We start from the raw sequence: 17,124 nt of genomic DNA on the forward strand, positions 1-17,124 counted from the left end.
GATTACTGGACATGTATTCTACGAGACAGCAGAAAGGGGAAAGGAGGAAGGGTAGGGCTAACTCACTCGGATGGAGGACCAGCTCTATCCATACCAGGCAATGGTATGAATCCCGTTGCCTGGTTCTGATCCTGAATACAGCTCTTCTAAGCTGCAAGACCTTGGCAAGATAATTAAACATTGGGATAATAATAGTGCCCCTCCACGGAGTTGTCGTGAAGATTATATTAGTCACTGCAAGTGCTTAGAACTTGAGTGTTTCCGATAAATACTCAGTATATGTTATATTTATTCATTCATTTATTCCACTCAATTAACACATATTTATTGAGTGTTCAATCTGTGCCACTCCCTGTTTTAGGAACTGGGCATATAGTCATGAGTAAAACAAAATCCCTGCCCTCAAGTAGCTTGGAGTGTGTTCTAGAGCATTTCCAGAAAGACAATAGACGAATTCTTATACAGGATGTCAGTTCAGGGCTTCCCTGGCGGTCCAGTGGTTAAGACTACACCTTCCAATGCAGGGAGTTCGGGTTTGATCCCTGGTCGGGGAGCTAAGATCCCACATGCCTCGTGACCAAAAAAACCAAAACATAAAACAGAAACAATATTGTAACAAATTCAATAAAGACTTTAAAAATGGTCCAATCAAAAAAATCTTTAAAAAAATGTTATGTCAGTTCATGATAAATACCATGGATAAAAGTAAGATGGGGTACAGGGGATATGAGATTAAGGGGTTGCAATTTCAGGTAGACTGGCCAAGGAGACTTCCTTGATCTCTGATATATTGAACATGTAGGCACAGGTACGGTGGGCTGCCCAGATACACCTCAGGATGTAGGCACTCATTCCGCCTACTACCAGGACCTCTAGCTGCTGCTCCAAGACTCAGTCAAAGAGAGCTTTCATCTCAGACCATTTCTCAGAAGGCAGCCTGCATCTATGACTGGCCAACATGGAAGTACAAAAGCCTAACCATTTGTCCTCAGCTGGGACAACTCTGAAGGGCCATCCCAGCTCCCTGTGGGATTGCTGGAGGTCTCCATTGAAACTGTATCATGGTACAGCTTCTCCCTCTGCCCAGTCCTGCATCCCTCCCCGTGTTGTTGTTGTTTCTGAGCTCACTCCCCAGTCAGCCTCCTCCACACAACCCTCAGAGACCTAGACTCTCTTTCCCAGGAAATCTGACCTATGATGAAAGCTAAGTAACTTGTACAATATCTTTCAGCGTGAAGCGGTGGAACAAGGATTTGTCCCCGGGGCTGCCTGCCTCTGTGGTTTGGGGCCTCTTCTGTTGTTATCAGCAGTGGTGCATTCCACTCTGTTCCAGCCAGTGAGGCAGCAGGAAACTTGGAATTTCTTGGAATTTCTGAGCAACCCAGAGCAGGAGGGTGGGTGTAGCTGTGGATAAGAAAAGGAGAGGAAGTGTTAATTTCAAGAGCAGAAGACATTAAATTGAAACCCAATGATGATGAAAATGCACCAACACATTTTGAAAAGAAACTTGTGATATTTTAGAATTTGACTCATTTTTTGCTACAGATTCTTAGTCCTTTTGTAATAGATGTACAATGGTTTATTTTATATATTTAAAAAATAAACCTCTTTCCAACTAAGTTCTAGCTTTAGTTTGGTTTTCTATCAAGTCTGTTTTCGTACGTTTTAGAATGTCATTTTTATCTTGGGATAAAGGAACTTTGGGGAGCCCCAAAATGTGATCTTCCTCCTAATCTCAATGATGTACTTATTTTTATATCTGGATGCCTTGAAGGATACCTGCCTTTGATTCAGCCTGCATCCCAGATACAACAGGTCCAGAAGCTGGCAATATGGTAAGTAGACATCCCAGACTGGGAAAAGGAACACAGAAATTCTTCAGGTGTTGGGGAAGTCTTCCTGAAGCAGTGTCACAAGCCACTGGAGAGGAATCTAGGAGACAAAAGAAAATTAGAGTCACTGTAGTAAAATCTAATGGAGAACAAAAACCAATAAAAACATCCAGGACCTGAGGAAAAGAACTAATTCCAAATTTACGTAATTTTTTATAAGTACTTTGGACCCACTCCAGATGTATGTTTGCAAACTGCATTCTCACAATACCTCTATACGGAAGGGGATATTAAATCTACCTTAAAGTTGTGTAAACTGAGATTCATGGTAGGTAAGTGACTTCCCAAAGTTTATACTTGTGAGTTGAGAGTGAGTACCTCAACCCTGACTGGCCAATACCCAGTGCCATGCCCAAAAGCAGGAATTCATTTTTATGATCCTTAGAAATACAACTCAGGGAAAAAAATTCCAGTTCTTTCATTGTCCTACTCTTTCCTGCCCTGAGATGCAACATTGTAAACCTTGTTAAACTTGAGCCAGGCAAGTGGATTCTTTGGGTTCATCTGCAAGTATGTGTAAAAGGATCACCCTCTCTGGAGGTACAGTTGTTCCCTTTATCTGTGGTTTTACTTTCTTCCGTTTCAGTTATCCATGGCCAACCTTGATCCAAAAATATTAAATGAAAAATTCCAGAAATAAACAATCGATATTTAACTTGTGTGCCTTTCTGAGTAGCTTAATGAAATCTCGTGCCACTCCACTCCATCCTGCCTGGGATCCCCAGCCATCACCATCATCTGCTCCTGGCATCCAATCATCAACATCGTCACAGTTCAATGATCCAGGATCACCCGAAGCAGATGACCCTCCTTCTGAAGTATCATCAGAAGGTCAACAGTATCCTAACACTAGGTCATAATGCCTACATCATTCACCTCACTTCTCATCATAGGCATTTTATCATCTCACAACATCACAAGAAGAAGGGTGAGTACCGTACAATAAGCTATTTTGAGAGAGAAAAAGAAAGAGGCCACATTCACATAACTTTTATTATGGTTCTATTTTATTATTAGTTGTTGTTGTTAATCCCTTACTGTGCCTAATTGATGAATTAAACTTTATCAGAGCTATGTGTATAAAAGAAAAAAACATGGTATGGTTCGGTACTATCTGCGGTTTCAGGGCATCCACTGGGTTTCCTGGAATGTATCCCCCATGGATAAGGGCCAACTACTGTATTTGTAAAGACTAAAATCTCTTTTGCTCTCCCAGAATCTTTTAGACCTCCACTGTGGCACTAACATCAGTGGATGAACTCTACACTATCAGAGCTGACACAGAAAACGTTACAAAAATTTTAGTTGCACAGCCACCTTCAGACAAGTTCCAGCCTCCCCTAGAGCCAATGAAAAGAATGATACATTTGTTCTGAGTAAGAAATGATTAAAAGAGAGGCCTAATGATATCTCTACTAATGACTCTGAATTTTACTTATGCAGTGTTGGCCTCTTTTCATTTCAGAATCTTGGATGAATGTCTAAACCCTGGTAATGCCTCAGAGCAAATGTTACCTAATCTCTAACTGAAGTTTATAAGAATTCAATGGAATCCTATCCGGCAGAAGTATGAATTATGAATTATTTTTATCTTCTGTTTTCCTTGAGTAGTGTGTCCTTGAACATTTAATCTCTCCAAGCCTCAGCTTCCTCATCTGCTAAATGGGGAGATCAATGGTCGTTCACTTATTATGCAGGGCTAATGTGAGCAACAAATGATCCCTTTGGTCTCATATTGTGTGTTGACTGTTTAATGAAAAAAAATTCTAATCATATTCCCTCCCCACTTCCCCATGTTCAACAGCCTTTGGGAGTTGCCAGTTGCCCAGGGCAACCACTTGAGCTTGGTCCTCCAGACTTTTCATGAGCTGGCTTCTACGCCCTGCCTCTTCAGGCTCCACAGCACAACCTTCCTTCTCACCACAGTCAAAGATGCCATTCCTGAGACCCTTTGCTGACTTTCACTTTGCATTGCTCTGTTCAGTCAGCTTCCTCTCTCTGAAAACCCCTTGCCCTTTCCTCTGTCTGCCTGGTGAAATCAAGTTCATAATTTAAAACACCACTCTCAAATGTTCCCCTAGAGAAACTTTCCCTGCCCCTCTCTGGCCAAGCCCTGAGCTCTACGGAACTTTGTCCATACCACCAGCCACGACCAAAAGTGTTCTGGCCATACTCAAGGTTACCCCCTGGGATTAGCAGAATCACGATCCAGCAACTCAGGTCTCCTGGCTCCCCTGCTCTCTTTCCACAGATGTTTCTGTGAAAAAAATACAAAATTATTCTAGGAATTGTGGGAGACTCTGATGAATGCCCAAGACACTTATTCCATGTTTTACAGAGCTAATCTACCCAGTCATTCTAATAAAATTGTGGAAACGCAATTGGCCAGATCCTATGACTCACTCACCGCTGGCTCTGGCTCCTCAGATAAGGCAAAGAGAGCTGGGTACGGAGCTTACCCAGATAATAAACCAGAACAAAAATGAACTCAGGGGCTGTAATTCCATCAAGGGTCTCTGATAGTGACAGAAACCCCCAAAGCAGGTTTCTGTGGTGACAGGAAAGACCACCTCAGTGAAATCATTAGTCCCTGCCATATTTGGCTTTGATTCTGACAGTGACAAGACTCACCAGATAAGCCCACTGGTTGCAGAAACAGATTGGGTTTGGGCAGCAAGGCTGTCCACAAATGAACGATTCACTTTACGTCAATGAAAGCACATGAATCTCCGTTTAGTGGCACCTTGAGTCCACAACCTCAAAATAGAATTGCATCTCCTCCAACTAGAAAACCTTCCTGTACACAAAAATTGAAATACATCAGGATGCATATAAGTCACAGGGAGAGAGCTTTTGCTGTTATATCCAACTAGCCATAAATTCTCATCAGGTATTGGATGCCAAGAGAATCTGTAGGCAAAGAGAAAGTGGGAACAAAGTGATGACTCTGCCTTAGAATAATAACATGGAGTCTTTTGCATAACATTGTACAACAATTATCTTGGTAGATCCTCACAAAATCCATAAACATAGGTGAGTAAGCAGCATAATTGTCCTCATTTCACACATAAGAAAAATGAGGCCCAAAGATTGTGAATGAATTTCCCAAAGTCACGCAGAGGAGAGGCTCAGGGCTAGAAACAGTCCCCAGTCTGACCCTTTTCCACTCCACTAAACAGCCTTCTACCCAGGGGCTTTCATGCACCATCAAATAGAGAAAATCAGAACCACTGAGCTTCTATAAAAGAAAGTGGAAAGTACTACATTCCAAAGGAAACTGGTTGTTTCTGAAGCTATCAGGTGATAATATTTTGTATTATTAATAATAAAGCTGGACTAGGTTTTCTTATCCATACTTTTGGTCTTCACTCTTCATGGAATGTGTTTTACTAGGAAGAGACTATAATGTATCTGGAAATGCATGGGATTTGGCATCAGACATGGGTCCAAACACCAGCTCTGCTATTGACTAGCTGTGTGACTGAGGACACGTTAATTGCTTTGAATCTGAATTTCCCTATCATGAAAATAGGGATGATAATAGATTCATCACAGAAATAGGGTAGGAAGTAAGCAAAACAGCATGTGAAAAGTGCTCCACAGGGTGTACCTGGCACATAGTAAGTCCTCAAAACTGTCTGAATCTGGAGAAACAAGCTCCTTCACCACGTCACATCTGCTAACGACGAGCAGAGCACTCACAAGCTCTTTTAAAGACTGGCTTCGTGCAGTGCGGCCCCACCAGGGCTCAGCATCTCACACTTTGTGAAGCAGGGGCACGTTCACGATTAGGGAATCAAATCACTGTCTTCAGATCTCTGTCATTGGGCGAGGAATTAAATCAGCCTTTTTATCCACCAGCAAAAGGGAAAGTCTTTCTTTTCTTTATTAACGGAGTTGCTGACTTATTAGTTCACATGAAACATGTCCTAAGCATCTGAAATAAACCCCAATACTGGGAAAGTGCTAGATGTCAGTTAAAATTTTTTGAGCACCTGCTAACTGCCAGTCTCTCTGTAAAGCACTTCCAACCACATTGGCACATTTGAGCCTTGCAAACATCCCTACAAGTAGATTCTCTCCATTTTACGAGTTAGGAAATGGAGGCTCAGAGTCGCCCAAGGTCACATAGCACCTACAGTAGCTGAGCCAGGGTTCCACCTCTCATGTTCTTCCCCTTTCCTTTAGGACAAGGGCTCACGGCCATACGGCTCCCAAGTCTCCATCAAAGTCAGCATCCAACAGAAAGTACCAAGAGTGAGCAGGGACAGATGAGAGTGAGAGAGGCCCCCACCACTGACTCACGACCAGGGGGAATCCGTGTCAGACCTTCATGCACTCTGCCTCTTTACTTGTGAAATGCAACAGTACCTTACTTGGTTTAGATTTAAGTCAGTCTCAAATTACTAAGTAGCCTGATTCATTTCAGAATTTCACATGTGTAGTATGTTTCCCAGAAAGCCCTTTGGAAGACTAGCCTTTCTTTAGGTTTGCTTTTGATTATTTTACTAAGAGAAAAATCTTCTTTTTTTTCACATTCACCCAAAATTTATGGAGTGAATGCTATGTGCCTGGCATTCTAACTAGGTTCTGGGGATAGAGAAACCAACCAGAGAGACTCCATCTCTGCCCTCATGGAGCTGATAGTCTACTGGGAAAGACTGGACTACCAATCACCAAACTGTAAAAGTGATCATATAATCAAAATTCTGATGAGTGCCCCACAGGAGTTTAGGATGCAACTAGTGCTATCAAGGGACATGCCGCAATCTCGGGGTCAAAGAGGGCTTCCCTGAGAAAATGATGCTTAAAGGGAAAGCAGAAGGATGAGAACAAGTTAGCCAACTGAATGAGGGTAGTGATACTCCAGGCAAAGGAAACAGCACTTGCAAAGTCGTGGAGTCAAGAAGGAGCAGGACTTGTTTGAGGAACTGAAAGGAGACCAGAGTGACTAAAGCATAGAGACCCAAAATGGAAGGAAAGGATATGAAAACTGGGCCAACAGAAGGACGGCATTGCTTTCAAAAGCACTCATCGGTAATGGCTTTAGTCCTTGTGAACATACATGCTCAGCCCCACACACATGCTCTGTAATACAGCTGATATTTACAGATGTTAGACCTCAACAAATGAAGGGTTCAACTGATTAACTTTTTTTCTCCTTCTCTTCCTCTTCCACCTTCTATTCTTCTTGATCATGATCCTACTTTCTAAGTGTGGTAGGAAACATAGAGACAAGGAATTTCCTAAGAAACTGTAGGTGTTCAAAGGGTACAAAGTTCCAGTTGTGAGATGAATAAGTTCTTAGGATGTAATATGCAGTGTGATGACTATAGTTAACAATACCGTGTTGTTTACTTGGAAGTTGGAGGAGAGTAGATCTTGAAAGTTCTCACCACACACACCAAAAAAGGTAACTATTTGAGGTCATCTTATTGTAGTAATCACTTCACAATATACCCACATAGTGAATCATCACGTTGCGCACCTTAAACTTACACAGTGTTATATGTCAGCTGTATCTCAAGAAAGCTGAAAAAGAAAACAAAGTTCAAAAACAGTGAAAAAATCTGCTTTGCACAGCCTCACGGACGTCTCTAAGGGAACACGGTATAACCTTAAGCAAAAGCAATACATTTCAGGGATTTTTCCTTTCTTCTGCAAAACTGGAGTGTTTAAACATCTCAGAGCACTTATAGGATTAAAAGGGGTAAAGTACAAAAATCTACTGAGTGCAGTGAGCGGCACAAATAGTTATGTACTAAACGCCCCCTTCTTTCCTACCCACGTGAGGTAGGAAACAGGAAAGGTGCGTTGCTTAGGTGGGACTAACTGCTGTAACAAAGAAATTCTATGCACAATGGCTCAAACATGAGAGGAATTTACTTTTTGTTCACTCATGTCTAAAATGGGTGTTCCTGGCTGGCGGCCAGATCTCTTCTGCTCACAGTACAGGGACCTTCATTCCCTCTCAAGTCTCCATCAGGTTCTTCTGCCTCAAGTTGGCAGAAAGGATAAAATGTGGAGGAGTACTGCCCAGGCCAGGCCTGAATATCAGGGCCCTGTCGCGTGGCCACACCTAACCGTAGGAAATCAAGTCCCGCAGGATACCTGGGGAGGAGAGGGAACGGGGGTGTAAGTGACTGGCCAGCTGTCTTGGCCACCCCACCAAGATGAGAGGGAGCTCTTTGTTACTAGCCTAAGTAAATTAGCGTACCTACAAGTAGGTACTACACACCTCCTTCCTGCAGCACTTCCTTGAAGTCTAGGGCAGGTGTGGCAATAGCAGTGAGTAGCGCCATTATCTTCCTCCCAACCTGGAAGCTCCTGAGAGCATATTAGCAGCCTAACTTCTCCCTCTCCTTATCTCCACAAGCACCCAGTCACCGGATTTGTTTGCTTTTCTCTCCTAAAATATGTGAAAACCCTTCCTCTTCCTGTGATGACCTCCTCTGCCCTTTATCTTTACTCCCCTGATTCATGGCAACAGTTTCCTTACGTCATCTCTAGCCAGACTGGCTCCTGTCCATCCCATCGACTTCGGACTCCAGTCCCCCCTCCTAGCCAGGGCCACCAAACGCACTTGCCACTGGCCTGCTTTAATCCTATACTTCGTATCGAAGTTTGCAGGATAACGTCCAAAGCCCCTAATCTGACAGCTGACAGGAAGCGGCCCTGCCTCCCGTAGAGCCTAATCTTTCTCTGAGTCCAGCCTTGTACCTACCTGTCCGGCAAATTCTTTATGGTGCCCTGCATACAGCCGCCAGGCTTTCTCTCCTCCAAGTCCTCTTTGCTCCTGTTGACCTTCTACTGGTATGCATGTATTTAAAGTCCATCCCAGGCATCCCTAACTCCTGCAATCCCCCTGTGACCTTCACCTTGTTCCTGTGTGTTCTCCAGATGCCCTTTGTATATATTTCTTGCTGAACTATCACTGTAGTGATAATGTTTATTGGTATTTCATCCACCCATCGCGCTATCCCTGACACTCCCAGCAAGTCGACAATTTTGAGGGCCTTGAACGTCATTCTAAGGGCTTGGAGGTTAACCCTGGAACATAAGAGGAATTGCTGAGGATTTTTGATAAAGGGAGTGATACAATGTAGTCAATATTTTAAGAAGATAAATCTAGGGGGAGACCACAGGTAGATTATGGGAAGGACTAAATGTATGCAGGACCACTTGTATGGAAGGGAGAAGACCAATTCAACCAGATGCTATCTGTGTGACCTTGAGCACACCACCTCTCAGAGTCTTGTTTTATTTATGAACAAAACGGAAATAATAAATCATGCCGAACCGTCTCACCAGGTCAATGTGAGGTCACTGCGGAATAATGTATACTAAAGTGCTTTATAAAGTCCAGTGAAATTATTAAGGCTAGTAGTTAAAATCCAAATAAATCCAAAGTGAGACACTCCTACCATGTCTTCAGCCTCGAATAGAGTCCCTTCTTGAGGTCAGATGCGTCCCTGGACTGCCCAGTATTCCCCTGTGCGATGCGAGGCTAAGATTATCCCTACTTGCCTGTCGCCTGTGAGCTGACTTCCAGTATCTGAAGGGTTGTCATGCGAAAGAATGGGATTAACTCCACGGAGCTGTGTGACGGTTACCAGGAGACAAATACTGACTCAACCTAAGGAAAAACTTTCAAACTGTCAGAGCTGCCCAAAGGCTGCCTGGGGCTGGGAGTGCAGGTGGGTGGGCCGTGAAACCCTTGAGATTAGAGATGATGAAAACAAAGCTGGGAGACCATGGTGGCCGAGTCCACACATCAGTAAGGTTTGGACTGGTCGGCTTCTAAATGTCCTTCCAATTCTAAAACTTCATTGTCTGCTGCCCCTGGGGACACCTCTATAACTACGCATGTTACTCACATTGTCAGTTTATGACATGAAACGGTTGATTTAGAGTTTTCTCTCCTCCACTAGACTAAGGTCATCCAAAAGGCAAGGACTGAGTCTCCTCCAACTTGGGGTTCTCAGTGCCTGCAGCAGCTTCTGGAGCACAGTAAACCCTCAGTAAGTGCTGGTAGAATGAACGGATGGATGAATGAATTATGCTGGGTGTGTTGGGATGCTGTCTTTAAGTTTGGGCTAAGATGAGTATTTCATAGTGTGGCTTGTGTGTGATCATGTTGGTCTAGATTGATACTTTCCAACTCGGAGTCCTTCAACTCCTAGAAGTCCTATTTTCAGTATTAAGAAAAAAGCTAAGGGCTTCTCTGGTGGCGCAGTGGTTGAGAATCTGCCTGCCAATGCAGGGGACACGGGTTCGAGCCCTGGTCTGGGAGGATCCCACATGCCGCGGAGCAACTGGGCCCGTGAGCCACAATTACTGAGCCTGCGCGTCTGGAGCCTGTGTTCCGCAGCAAGAGAGGCCGCGATAGTGAGAGGCCCGCGCACCGCGATGAAGAGTGGCCCCCGCTCGCTGCAACTAGGGAAAGCCCTCGTACAGAAACGAAGACCCAACACAGCCAAAAATAAATAAATAAATAAATTAATTAATTAAAAAAAAAAAAAAAGAAAAAAGCTAATAAAAGTTGGGTGTTTGTCCATGTTACAGAGTGCCCAAAATTCAAAACCACCCAGTTTCTCTGCATTTAGCTGGGAATTTATCAACTTGGTGTGGTCACTCTTCATCTCCTATAGCAAACCATCACACTGGAACTTCAGACGTATCATCTCATTTAATCTTTATGTGAAACCTGTATGTTAGGGCATGCTGTCTCTAGCTTACAGACAAGAAGATATGGGCTCAGAGGGGGTTTGTGACCTGCTGAGTAATGGAGGTTTAGAGCGTCAGAGGCAGAATTTCGACCCAGTTCTGCCTGGCCTCTAAACTCACGCTCTCCCCACGTAATACTCGGCTTCATTTCAGAGAAGAAGGCTTCTCTGATGTGTGTGTCTTTCACTGAGATGCTTCAGATGGGGGTCAGTCTTGGCAATTAGCATTTCCTTCCCTTTGATGAGAACAATGGGTGTTCTCATCTTCCCTTCTGACCACTCAAAAACCCCTGAGTTTAACGAGAAGGCAGATGCACTATCCACCAAATTATACCTGACCTCGTAGATTTCCCAGCCTCAAAAACCCCCCAACACCACAAGCCCCCTCTTCCAGCTGAATCTCCTTCTTACCCTCAGATGTTATTACATAGAAGAACATCAAGAAGTCTCCCAGGCCCTCTATTCCAGACCTTATATTTTTCTAGTGCTGACAACTTAATACATGTCCACACTTCCTTTTATGGGGAAAGATAAGACTCTGATGGTAATCAGAGCACCAGGGTAGGAAATGCCACATTCCTCCATGTAAATATTTGACTAAGCTTTCTCCGGGCCATGCATCATTATGCCGAGCCCCCAGAAAAACTTCAGGTCCACAGATCTGCAGGTGAGATACCTTGGCAATGAATTATGAGAGGGCTTGTTTAAAAACCAAGGCCAGAGCAATGTATTTCTGGAAAGGGTGAGGAGGCCTGCTCTACGTGACCAAAAGCTGTTCTGAGAAAGCCAAGAATAGAGGCTGGGTCTCAGCTGGGCTGGAGTTTCTCCTTCAGTCAACTAATCCCTGAAAAGAGGGACCTGTTTGGATGGTTTTTAAAAGAAGAAATGACTGCAACTATGTAGCTAATGTCCATGTAAGTGAAAAACCAGAAGCAACCTGAAGGTCAATAAAGAATTACTTACATCCACCAATGCAGTGGGCAAACAATAATAAAAGTATTGATAATCATAGCTAACATGTATTGATTGCCGACAACTTGCTATTATAGGCTCTTCTCATTTAATCCTCACAACATTGTCCTAAGGTCTCTTAAATTGTTCATTATGCCATTTTACAATTGAGGCAGAGAGAGGTTGAGTAACTTGGCCAGGGTTGCCCAGTAAGCAAGTGATGGAGCAGAAAACTATGCAGACATTGGAAATTCTATTATAAATGAATATCTGTTGACTTTAAAATATGTTCATGATATTAAAGGGAAAAATGCAGTTTCCCAAATTGTGATTCCATTTTTTTTAAATTATGAGAAATGGAGAACCATGGCTACTATTAAAACACAAACACACACACACACACACACACACCCCAGAAAATAAAAAGTGAGGAAACTGGAAGTGTAGAGAAATTGGAACTGTTGGTGGGAATGTAAAATGGTGCAGCTGCTGTGAGAAACAGTATAGGCATTCCTCAGAAATATAAAAATACGATTATAAATTTTTTGATCTTTACATCTGGAAACTATATATTGTTGCTGCAATAATTTCTTCTTATATTTGAGACCAGATGTGTTGGTCCTAAAGCATGAAAACATTGCCATCAACATGCTGTCCATCTTCATGGAGGCTCTGGATGACAATCTATTTTTGACCTTGTAAAGGTAGACATTACTCATACCCGAATTGTGCCCTGAAGAGCATATTTTGTGCAGCTAGTCATCTGAGGCCAAACTCTTCTATTGCAGGCATTCAAAAAATGGCTTTCCCTATTTTTTCTTTTGTTGCCTGTGCTTTTGATGTCCCACTTTTTTTTCTAATGGCCAACCAATTCTAAAGTTCAGCTTTCGTGAACATCATTGAAATAAACACTTCTGTGACAGGCTGTGGTTCATTGCAAAGCTGTTGTGAACAATTCCACTTTTGGGTGTATACCCAAGAGAATTGAAAGCAGGATCTCCAAGAGATATCTGTATATCTCGTAGCAGCACTATTCACAATAGCTAAAAGGTAGAAGCAACCCTAATGTCCATCAGTGGATGAAATGTTCTCTACGTACAATAGAATATTACTCAGCCTTAAGAAAGAAGGAAATTCTGATACAACGTGGATGAACCTTGAGGATATTATGCTAAGTGAAATAAGCCAGTCACAAAAAGACAAATACTTTATGATTCCACTTATATGAGGTATCTAAAGTAGTCAAATTCACAGAAACAGAAAGTAGGATGGTAGTTGCCAGAGCCTAGGAGGAGGGGGCATAGAGAGTTATTGTATAATGGGTTCAGAGTTTCAGTTTTGCAAGATGAAAAGAGTTCTGGAGATTAGTTACACAACAATGTGAATATACTTAACACTAATGAACTATACAGCTAAAAAGCTACCTGTAGTTAAGATTCTTTAAAGATACCTCCATAACAAGAGAAAAGCAGTGAGGGAGAGTGGAAGTTGGAATACAGGGAAAGGAATCAGTTGTCTGCAGAGGAACAGCATTCACCATGGCTTCTGCAGGTACCAAACAGGTAGGCTTTGTGCACTCCTCAAATTAGGCCCATATGCTCAGGTGCTCAGCCTTTGTGAGTGAGGGACTTACAAGGAGCCTGAATAACCAGAAACAGGGTGTCTTCCTCCATTAAAGAGCGTGGATGGCAGGAGTAGGGAGTCAGAACTGTAATTCTGAGCAGAAATATGCATTGCGTGAGTGAGCGTCAGCAAAGAAGGTTGAAGGTCTTATAATCCAACTGTAGGCAGAAAAAGTTTGCCTGCCCCTGCTTTAGGGTATATGTGGTATTTTATCTGAGGATGATTGACGCCTGTCATTTTCCTCCCCAGATCTCCAAGATGAAGTGGTGTAAAATGGCAAGAACAGCTGAAAGAAGGAGGACCTCATATTCTAAGGCAGACCAGGGATCATCTTTTACCAAATTCCTTTCTTTATGCTAGTGAGTGGTGTCAAGTTCTGCAAAACCAGAATAATGTGGTTGTCAAGTGGCAGGCGGTTGGGAAACTTATTGGTTTTCCACTGGTAGATAAATTTGTTGTATCCTAAACAAAGAAAAAACCAACACTCTAAGAGGCCAATCACGAAGAGCCACAGTGTATCTGAGTGGTTAACCCTGTGATACCGAAATGACTCATCGGGGTCTGTGAATTTACTACTGTTGATTTCATGGGTTTAGGTCCCCATTCTATATTCATAGTACTCTGTTAATTCTACAAATACTGTTGAAAACTTCCATGCCAGAGTTAGCTGCGGAGGCTCTTGATTTGCCCTCACATTTAAAAAAATTTTTTTGGCCATGCCATGGGGCATGCGGGATCTTAGTTTCCCTACCAGGGAGGAACCTGTGACCCCTGCAATGGAAGCGCAGTCTTAACCACTGGACTGCCAGGGAAGTCCCACACTCACATTTTTTTTTTAACAAAAAAATATTTTTATTTGGTTAACATAAAGAGAGGGAAAAATCTGAATGTCTTTTCTATCATGAATATATATATATATATATTTTTTAACTTTTTATTTTATATTGGAGTATAGTTGGTTAACAATGTTGTGTTAGTTTCAGGTGTACAGCAAAGTGATTCAGTTATACATATACATGTATTTATTCTTTTACAAGTTCTTTTCCCAATTAGGTTTTTTTTTTTTTTTTTTTAAGCGCCTTTGGCCTGTCTCAGCAGCTGAAGATGCTGTGAAAGTTTCTGCTTTACTCCACAGTCCGTGGACTCAACCTCCGAGCTGTTGATTTGGGCAATAACAGTCAAAGGTGCTAAAGAACTGCCAAGAACAGAGTGCTTAACTCGGTCTGGTGTTTCTAAGTTTGAAATGGAAGATGGGAGGCTTTCTGGGTATTTCAAGAAGAAAGGGACTTAATACAGGGAATTAAAAGTTTGAACAATTGTGGGATGGGTTAGAGTCATGTCAGTAGGGAAATCTTCAAGGGCTGGAATCCAGGAAGCTGCTACCCCTGCAATCCAGGAAGTAGTGCTGAAGTGGTGAATTCTCAAGAAAATGAGTGCGAGGAAGCCTCTGGCAACATCCCACATGTACTGACACCTACTCTTTGACAGCTGCTGCAGCAAATAAGAACGTCTCCTTCTCCTCGGCCTTCAAAACACCATACCAGAACCTCTCCTTAGCAGAATCTAACCCTAACCCCTGTCGGCAAAATTCTAGGGAATGTGCTTCCAGGCTAGTTTCTCCCATGCAGAGGAGAATGTAGAAGCAATCAGGGAACAAGGTGGAGTTGATATTAAATAACCCAGCTTTGGGGGAGATTCAGGAAGACTTCCTAGAGGATACAGTACCAGAGACTGGGTTTTGAAAGACCAAGGTTGGCCAAGCCCTGGCCTTGGTCAATGATTCATCAAAGGAGTTTCCCTTTCTAGGCTGCAAGAGCCTGAATTAGGGAAGTACCATCTTCCCAAGAAGTGCTCATCTTTTGCAACCAAAAGAATAGGTAGCTATAAATAGCCTGAGTTTCTCACCATTCTGTGTTCAAAATGGATAACTGCAAGCAACTTTTCCTTCTAGAGAAAGAGATTTAGGAATGATAGTTACTGAATCCAACAGCAATACCTTCCTCATTGGAAATGTAAGTGGGGAAGGATTTCTCTCAGAACATGTTTCATAGGCAGTTTGGAGTTGTGTCAAGAGAAAGAAACTGCCAACTACAGTGGCCATCAAGGCAAGGCACAGAGTGAGATCCTAGCCTCTCTACCTTGAGCTTGTCCTCCATCTCCCTGGTAGCCCCCTCCTAACCTTCCCAGAGACACATCAGAACTCTCCAGATCACCAGCCCACTGACTGCTCATCTTTCCCTCAAAGTTTAGATTGACAGAAATATTGAAGTGCTGGGAAGGTAAAGGTACGCATCAATTAAACACCTACACTTTCTCTTGCTACATTAGATGCTTTATGTACCTAATGTGTTGAAATCCTCTAAGGGACCTTTGAGATAAACCTATTGCCCCCACTTTCCAGATGAGGAAGCAAAGATCAAGAAAGGTAAAAATAATATTTCTGAGGTCACACACCCACTGCTCTCCTCCAGAGAAAATAATGAGACCCTCATTCTTCTACTATAAGTGAATCCTGAACTCCATGGAGTGTTCCTGGGTCACACGGAGGTTGAAACATCCTTACAGCTTTGCAAGACTATGGGGAAGCTCGAGCTCATCCCTTGTCACTTCCCCTCCTTCCCCCTTCATCCCAGGAAAACATGGGACAGCCAGATCTCAACATTGTCAGTGACATTAGCCACGGTAGGGTTCCACTTCCACCCTAACCTCTCTCTGTATCATTTTCCCAAAGACATGAAAAAAAGAGAGGGCTCCTTTGAGACTAGAGCCCATGTAGATATTCAAAATTTCAGGTCAAATTCATCTCAGGGAATTTTATTTATTTTTTGTTAGCTTCTACTGTTTCTTTATTAATCAAGTAAATACTTATCTGAGTTAGAAAAAATAGAAAATACATGTACACCTAAAGAAAACTAAAATCTATAAACACATTACAAGGATGAAATTCATAGGCCCTCTGTAAGACAATGAGCTCAGCACTTTATTTTTCTTTACCACACACCGCCTCATGTACTTCCCAGTCTTTGTTAATAATTCTTTGAAGTTTTGGGATCCAGCTCATAGTTATGACACTATTATTTTATATATTATAAGCATTTTGTATCCTGAATGAATTTCAGGCTTTAGTTCCTTTTTATAACCATAATGGTGACATAGAAGTTTATCTCTTCTTTAATTGTTATCACTGCTCACTGTGAGTCCTTCTATATCGTGACCATCTAATTCTGAGCTCTTGTGTTTCATTACTCAGTTTGCAAATGTGTCTTGAAGAAGTTTTTCAAGGAGGGACTGCAGATAATATATTTTGTCTCCTTTGCATATCCAGGGATATCATCCTGTTCACTGCATACGTGAATGTTCACTGGAACATATATGGAACATTCCTGGATCACATCCTTTTCTTCTTGAGACTCTATAGATGCTACCAAATTATCTTCTGTCATTTAGTGTGCTGGAAAGAAGATGAAGGCTAGGTTAATTTTTATTAATATGAAACAACCCCATTGTTTCACCTCTGCATATTTACGGGATTTTGTATTTATCTCAGGGGGCTAATCTTCTCACCAGGCTACGTAGATTTGAGGCTCTTGTTTTTGGGTTTTCTTGAATCAGGGCTACTTATTCCTGCCTCCCATGAGCCTTCTGTGCCTTTAGCTCAGCAATGCTAACTGGTGTCACACAGCTCTGCATTTTCTGGCCAACATTTCTGAAATCTCACTTATTGTTACTCTCGTCCTTTCAACCCTTTGTCTCCTTTTCCCTAAATTCTGAGGGACTTTCTCAGATATGTCCTCCACACCCGTGGTAAACCTTCACACAGCAGGAAATAGCGATACTGTCCATTGAGCACATATATTTTTCTTGCTTTCTCCCATCATGATTCCTCCATCTAATTGCTTTGCCTTTTTCCCCTCTAGATCTTTCCTCCAGAC

The 17,124-nt window shown here is 42.5% G+C and overlaps 1 protein-coding gene across 8 annotated transcripts in view; it reads right to left on the reverse strand.

The window, feature by feature from the left end:
- Positions 1 to 282: 282 nt before the first annotated feature.
- Positions 283 to 17,124, reverse strand: part of LOC103017685 (uncharacterized) — a 383,445-nt gene continuing 366,603 nt past the window's right edge. For 4 of the 8 annotated variants that reach the window (XR_009005786.1, XR_009005787.1, XR_009005789.1 and 1 more), the window contains one exon: positions 1,790 to 1,932. Coding sequence is in view for 2 of the 8 variants with exons in the window: in XM_057532006.1 (XP_057387989.1) it covers positions 1,228 to 1,404; positions 1,784 to 1,932 (326 nt within the window). In the remaining 6 variants the exon portion in view is untranslated. Of the gene's footprint in view, positions 1,405 to 1,783; positions 1,933 to 16,026; positions 16,644 to 17,124 lie in introns of those variants that run through there. The other 4 variants (XR_009005790.1, XM_057532010.1, XM_057532007.1 and 1 more) reach the window with 2 other exon arrangements.

This window comes from Balaenoptera acutorostrata, chromosome 17, assembly GCF_949987535.1.
Source record: "Balaenoptera acutorostrata chromosome 17, mBalAcu1.1, whole genome shotgun sequence".
Taxonomy (NCBI): domain Eukaryota; kingdom Metazoa; phylum Chordata; class Mammalia; order Artiodactyla; family Balaenopteridae; genus Balaenoptera; species Balaenoptera acutorostrata.